The sequence below is a fragment of the Sinocyclocheilus anshuiensis genome, unplaced genomic scaffold (assembly GCF_001515605.1).
Source record: "Sinocyclocheilus anshuiensis isolate Anshui unplaced genomic scaffold, SAMN03320099.WGS_v1.1 scaffold536, whole genome shotgun sequence".
Taxonomy (NCBI): Eukaryota; Metazoa; Chordata; class Actinopteri; order Cypriniformes; family Cyprinidae; genus Sinocyclocheilus; species Sinocyclocheilus anshuiensis.
Genome location: NW_015557179.1, coordinates 1,538,209 through 1,545,764, shown reverse-complemented (window position 1 = coordinate 1,545,764; position 7,556 = coordinate 1,538,209). Strand labels below are relative to the sequence as shown.

General features: G+C 36.8%; 1 protein-coding gene across 1 annotated transcript in view; it reads left to right on the top strand.

Annotated features, from left to right (window-relative positions):
• Window positions 1-327: 327 nt before the first annotated feature.
• The window catches only part of LOC107678532 (calcium-activated potassium channel subunit alpha-1-like), a 196,880-nt gene continuing 189,651 nt past the window's right edge, over window positions 328-7,556 (top strand). Inside the window, exon 1 of the mRNA XM_016473814.1 lies at window positions 328-479. Within this exon, the coding sequence (XP_016329300.1) occupies window positions 345-479 (135 nt within the window). The 5' untranslated portion in view covers window positions 328-344. The remainder of the gene's footprint in view (window positions 480-7,556) is intronic.

Genomic DNA, 7,556 nt, shown 5'->3' with positions numbered 1-7,556 from the left:
TGCATTTTGTTTAATAAAATGTCAAAATATGAAATGCGTTGTAAGACTTCTATTTATTATTTTTTTTAATTATGCAAATTATTTTGAATTTGAATGATTTTGAGTTCATTGGAATAAAAAGCTCATCTAAGCCATCAAAAGATTTATAATGTTGCAAAATGTTACATTACTAACAAAATTCTTACAAATGCTATGCAAATATTCAGTATATCAGCCATAGTTTGTATGATTGATTGACTGTTTCTAACAGCATTGTTTGTGAGTATCCAAAAACTATCCCGTTGCTTACTTTGCTCTATGTTTGCTTTTATTTTTCCCGGGAGGCACAGAAGGTGAATAACCCTATGAACAGTCAGGCTGATGGCCCAACGAAGAACGATAAAGAGGAGGCCCCAGCCAGTGAGGTGGGCTGGATGACCTCAGTCAAAGACTGGGCGGGGGTCATGATCTCAGCACAGACCCTTACCGGCAGAGTTCTGGTAAGATGGCTACACACATACACCCACAGCAACATCACCAGATGCCCACAAACATCCCTCCAGAGCATGTGATCCTCATATATTCATTTTAACTAAAAATAATGTTTTCTCACTGATTACTTGGAACTGACATCTCATAAAACATTTGTCACATGCTGTGACACAGTTAGCACACTGCTGATTAGGACTGGGCGGTATGACGGTATATATCAACAGATTTTGCTATATCGTGTATTCCACGGTATGCAAATATATCTGCTTAACATTATAGTACTTAAAAGTCGTATACACCTTTGAGTGATACGGAAACATGCATGGATGAGAAAATAAAGAGTGGGGCGCACTTGGTAGAGTTAATAAGTGCAACAAGCAGTGAAAAAGAACTCAATGTGGTGCTTGTGCTGACTGACACACACGAAGCAAACACTCAGAAAGCGCCTCTCTCAGACCGCATGTGATCACGAATTTGGGACATGCATGATCAGAAAACAGATCTCTTTCATGCTTGAATGGTCAAATATGCACACAATTATGTCAAAATGCCGTTGTGTGGAGTAAACATAGTCAGTTATGTGTTAAATAAAAAGAAACGGTTAAAACCGGTGAAATCACGATGTGTTTCAGTATATTGGATCCGTGCAGTTGGTCTTAAAGGGACTGCACCCTTATTTACCTGCTGCTGCTGTCATTATTAATGTTAATCACTCACTGCACTTGACTGAATCACTTTTGGATATTTAATAAGAATCAGTTCATGTTTGATACAGTGAAGACTATTCAGTGTTTCATTAATACACTTTATTCAATTTCTGTAATATTTCTTACTACATGTTAAATAAGCCTACTGAAGCCTACTGTAGCTGAATAAATTAAAAGTTTATTTTATATTTATTTGTTCTATTGTGTTTGTAATTTGCTTCTTTTTCTTATTTTTAATAAAAATAAAATAAAACAAAAATAGCTATATCGAGATATCGATTGTTATTGTGAAATAAAATTTCTCATACCGTGAAATAAGATTGAGGGGAACTTACTGTCTTTAGAAAAGTTTAGATGGTATTTTTTCTGTTCATCTTGGCTCTGTATAATGCATATTAAAGTTCATACGTGCAGCGCTGCTTTGTTTACAGCGGAAACCAAAGAAACGGTTGCAAATTGCTAATTATATCTTACATGTCTTACATGTGACATGTCTCACGTGATGTTGTTTCTCACAATTACAAAAAACATATTTTGCATGTGACTATACCTCACATTTGAGATTTGTTTTACTTATTGCAAGTTATATCAAACAATTGTTTCTCAAAATTGCAAGTATATATCTTACAATACGGGCGGTATGATGGTATATGTATCGTTACCGCTGAATAAAGTGTCTATCGTTAGAGATTTTGCTGTATCGTGTATTCCACGGTATGCAAATATATCTGCATAATTTATAAATCTGTCTAATTTACCTGTTGCTGTCTGTCATTATTAATGTTAATCACTCACTGCACTTGACTGAATCACTTTTGGATATTTAATAAGAATCAGTTCATGTTTGATACAGTGAAGACTATTCAGTGTTTCATTAATACACTTTATTCAATTTCTGTAATATTTCTTACTACATGTTAAATAAGCCTACTGAAGCCTACTGTAGCTGAATAAATTAAAAGTTTATTTTATATTTATTTGTTCTATTGTGTTTGTAATTTGCTTCTTTTTCTTATTTTTAATAAAAATAAAATAAAACAAAAATAGCTATATCGAGATATCGATTGTTATTGTGAAATAAAATTTCTCATACCGTGAAATAAGATTTTGGTCATATCGTCCACCCTTACTGCTGATGACATGTTTTTATATGTGTCTGTCAGACTAAGTCATACAGTGCACAGCATAAATGAGTACACCCCCTCTAAAACTTAACAAATTCGGCAATTACTCTTTACTTAGAAGACATGTTAGGGTTCTTTGGAGATGTAATGTTCCAACAAGCATGCTTGATCAATTACCAAAGAAGAATGCCAAAATTATTCAGCAAAATAAGATTTTCTTATCAAAGTGAAAACATTTTGTGTTGCAAAAATGAGTACACCCTCCTGAAAGTTATTAAATAAAACAAACAAACAAAAAAAAAGTGAATAGGTTTAAGGCTATTTTTGATTAAAGACCAGGGCATTCAAGGAGGTCGTCCTCCAGGAGTTAAACAGCACAGATGTGAAAATTTGTCATGAACTTGTACACTCAGTGCCAAGAAGAGTCAGAGCAGTATACTTTAAGTTCTGGAGGACATACTAAGTACTAGAATATTATACATTTTCTGAATTAAATCTACGGTGTACTCATTTCTGCAATCCTTCATTTAAACAAAATTGGCTAATTTACTTATCTTACAGAAAATATTGGCATATATTTTGTTGTTTTTATTAAGTATATGCTTACTATGTTTCAATTTTGCCATCTTTCCATGAATTATATTAGTGATCATTAAGAAAATACATCTTTTATATTTATTCAGAGGGGGTGTACTCATTTATGCTGTGCACTGTACATCTGACTCTAGAGGTCAAGATTATACCCAGATGATGTACGGGTGTTTTGTTAAATGTGGTTTTATTAGCATGCCTCATGCAATAAAGGGCTTTTGGGAGTGCAGTAATACTGAATGGGGACTTGTGTGGGTGGCACTCGTCATCGCAGTTGTTAGTGCTCGCACAGTGCTAGACACGGACAGGTCAATTAGCTATGAACAATTGAGCCAATTTACCACATAATGAAGATCATTTTATTTTGGGAACGTTATGCAAATGAGAGCAGTCCTAAATTTATGTCCTTCAGCATATTATGGATGAAATCAGTTTTGCTTTGTGGTTTTATACTCTGGTGTGTCTGCATTTCTGAAAGCTTTAACCTCATGCACCAGTAGCATGTCCTTCATTTATTGTGACTTGAATATTTTTCTTCCAGTTCTGCATCTCATCTTTCAGGTGGGGTGGCCACTATACATGACCAGATTGGGAAGCAGGGCTCTTAGTAGACCAGTCTAGTCTAGTGTTTCTCTTTTAGTGCATGGCTGATCTGGAATGGGCCGTTCACACTGACAGCAATTAAATCACTGACGGAAGGTCGCAGTGCTGCGGTTGCCATTAGACTTTCCTACTCGACTAGTGTCTAACTGTATCAGCAGACTATGAAATTAACTTCATTAACCACAGTGGCTGGTCAATAAAAGCCTGATGTGGCTAGAGATTTTTATTTATTTATTTTTTCAAAGTAAAATATGCAGCTAAACTCAGAGAACCTCCTATATAGGGTTTTCATGGAGTGTTCACATGTAAGACATTAAACAGTCGTGACATTAAACACTTGGGTCAGATTTGTAGCATCTAGTCAACAAATTACTTTGTTCACTACCATATGTTTTTTTCATATTATTATACATTTTTACTTAACTCCCATTGAATCAAGTTGCTTTGTCATTGCAAATCGCTGTCAGTGTGAACATCTCTAAATTCTCAACAATGTAGTCAATATAGCTGCAGCATGAGTGACATTGGTCACATTGGTGTTGGAACTTGTAATTGATTATTTCAGTAATTTGGACAGAGATAGTGTTCATTGCATTACTGGCTTGTTATAATCTTCAGTTCAGTTGTATTCCAGCAGGTAGAGCCAAATACTGTGGTGTATTTGCTCAAAGCAAAGTGAAATACAAATTAAGTGGATCTTTTATTTGGATCCCACAGATATGAATGAATGTTATTCCCATGGCTCCATCTAAGCTATTGAGTTTAGTCCAAACAACTTAATGGGTTGGATGTGTCAGTAGATCATATTTCCTTGCGGTGAATGATGGAAAGTGATCGTCTGGCTGGAATTCACCTATAGACTGATGCTCAGAGACACTGTAGCAATGCATACAGTGTGTACCTGTCAGTCGTACAACCAGCATTACCTTGAAACTGAGCTCTCTGTGCCTTAACGTCCTTATTTACAGATGGAGCTGCACTTGTTTGCATGCTTCCACATCCCAGCTAGTTGTTCCATAATGTGAGTTTGGGAAGAGACTAAGTGACAGAGTGCATTGAAAGTTGATTTGTGACTTATGAAGTGTTTAGAATGATGTGCATGTGAAGGTGTGCGATTTGTGCTCCTCCTGTGGCCTTCTCCTGGCCCTTCCTTTAAGAGAACACTCTTCCACTGAAGGTCTGTTGAGCAGGAACATATTGTAATAGTGTGAGTGGGAGTGTTGTGTCAGGGCTGTGACTGTATCGTAAGTTTTATACCACCAAATAAGGTCCAGCTGGAGCGCTTCATCACACCCGTAAATCAACTCTCCCTGCATCCACTGCACACTTATTTCATGTCTTTACAGCTTTTAATCTCATAATCCTTTTCTTTTCTGTTCTTTTCTTTTCTTTTCTCTTTTTCACACCTTAATCAGGTTAGATGCTGGCCTTCTCCTGGCCCTTCCTTTAAGAGAACACTCTTCCACTGAAGGTCTGTTGAGCAGGAACATATTGTAATAGTGTGAGTGGGAGTGTTGTGTCAGGGCTGTGACTGTATCGTAAGTTTTATACCACCAAATAAGGTCCAGCTGGAGCGCTTCATCACACCCGTAAATCAACTCTCCCTGCATCCACTGCACACTTATTTCATGTCTTTACAGCTTTTAATCTCATAATCCTTTTCTTTTCTGTTCTTTTCTTTTCTTTTTTTTTCTCTTTTTCACACCTTAATCAGGTTAGATGCTATGAATTTAACTTGAATTTAACATGGGTGAAGTTATTAATTAATTATTATATGCAAACGATTTACATGACTTTTTGGTCCTGTTAATTATATATATATATATATATAATTATTTTTTTTTTTGCTTAATGCATATTTCATTAAATAATTACAATTACAACCGGAATTGATACATCCCTTATCCCTTTACATCCCTGTTAATTAGCTACAGATATATCTGCAGATATTTTTTTATAATGTTCAAACAGTTCATAGCGAAGATGATGCCTCTGTTTCAAACACAGGTGAAAGTGACCGTTTCAATTGGCTTCTTTCATATATGGAGGATATTTATCAGGAGGCAAAGCCTTCGTTACACTAGAACTGCACACATCCCATGAGAATATCATCAGTTTCTGCAAATGAGCAATGGTTTCATTAGCCTCTCTCTCTCTCCCTCGCTTTCTCTCTTTTTCTTTTGCTTGTTTGAGTTGAACTATCATTTTGAACCAAGTAGTCATTGTAGCCAATTAGATTCAAAATTTTAAAAGCAAAAAGTAAAACACAGTAAGATCTAGTTAAAAATAAGCAGTGCATGTTTTCCACACTGTTGATAGTAAACTGTTTAATAATTTTAATTACAATACAATAACCAATAAGCATCAATATTTACCATATATATTTTTACTCGTGTATTAGCATTTTAATATACAAAAATGGCACACAGGGACTTTGTGAGCATTTTTGAATGATGAAATTGCAGTGTATGAGTAATTGCACAGTGCTGTTGTGCATAGTGCATATGCATTGTGGGCCTGTGAGTGAGTATGTGTGGGTGTCTGTGTTTATGTGCAGCTGTGCTTCAGAGCCCATATGTACTATGAGCTCTGTGTGTGTATGTATAACGTGTGAATGTGCGTGTGTGTCTATGTGGGTGGATATATGGACTCATGCCCTCTATCAGAGTTCTTTTTGCAGCTTAAAATCGCAATGAGCATCCGTGGACTCTGAGCCTGGCTGGTAACCATGGCAACAGCAGTTTACCTTGGCTCTGTCATTCTGATGTGCAGAACTGGCAGGCGGTTTGGATCCTCTGTGAAAACAAGAAAATTATCTTCCGAGCACTCTGGTCACAGGGTAAATGACAAGAAAGATGAGGGTGACAAGCACCTGTCTGGCACGTAGGTAATGTATTGTGTGGGGTGACATTGTGAAAATGAAACCTCAAGCGCATGCCCTCATATTGTTCATTAGGGTTGCCTGATGACTTTGAGGGTGCTAAGATGTCAGGTGTTTCCCGAAGGGAATTATTTAGTATAATTAAGAGATCTATCACAATCCACCTACTGCAGTTTAGTCGTGTCTCTTCAGGAAGAGCTGAATTATGGTTGGCTAAATGAGTGTCCTTCTTTTATCTTTGACATGTGCAGTCTTATGTAAATGATGGACAACAGATGAAAATCCTCGTTGGTGCTATAGTTTCAACAACATTTCACCTTCATAATAGCAGCACATCATGCATCATTGGTCAATATATGGGTGCCACATCAGTCAGCGATACTTAGTAATAACCTTTGTGGTGTTGGCAGGATTCATATTCTAGATGAATGTTCCTGTACGCTTGAAAAGCAGCCACTCTTTTGTATTTGTCTCTTTTCTTCTTCCGTCGCTGTGTTCAGCCATACGCTGGGCTCTGTAAGAAAAAGTGAAGACGTCGAAGATCTTGATGAAGAATAACTTTTATTACAGAATAGTAGTGACAAAGTACATGTAGTACCTTGGGTTCAACGGAGTCAGACTGAACCCCGAACATCCTAAGCTCAATCATTTTATACAGTATTACGTTCATCTTCCCGCTCAACATGTAAATTAAGTTTCGTTTTAAATGTAAATTGCGGATGACAATGAAAGTGATAGCCTTCCGTTCCCACATCTTCGGTAGACTCAAGTGGGAACAACCAAATGTTAAGGTGATAAGATTAAACAGAATCCATAGCAGTTATTTCATGTACCCTTTTGGTCAGCAGATGGTTCTTGACGACCTGCTGCTTCTCCCACGCTATAAGTGACAAATTATCGCTCCGGAGGTCCTAAGTCTCTGAGAACCTGACACCTTGTACTTCTGGAGACTCCAGGTAGATTGCAGTTCTGGAAAATGGTGGCGCTGGACGCTAAATGGTTCCTGGTGATTTCACACCTAATTCTTCACCTTAATTCCTAATTCTTTTGCAGTTAACATGCATCTTTTCTTCTCCACATGTTTTTGACTGACCCTGCGGCCCCCCCGAGCATTTTGCTGTCCAATGGTTATGCATTAACTTTGCAATTTATAGTATTGCATTAGTTTTGAATATTTCT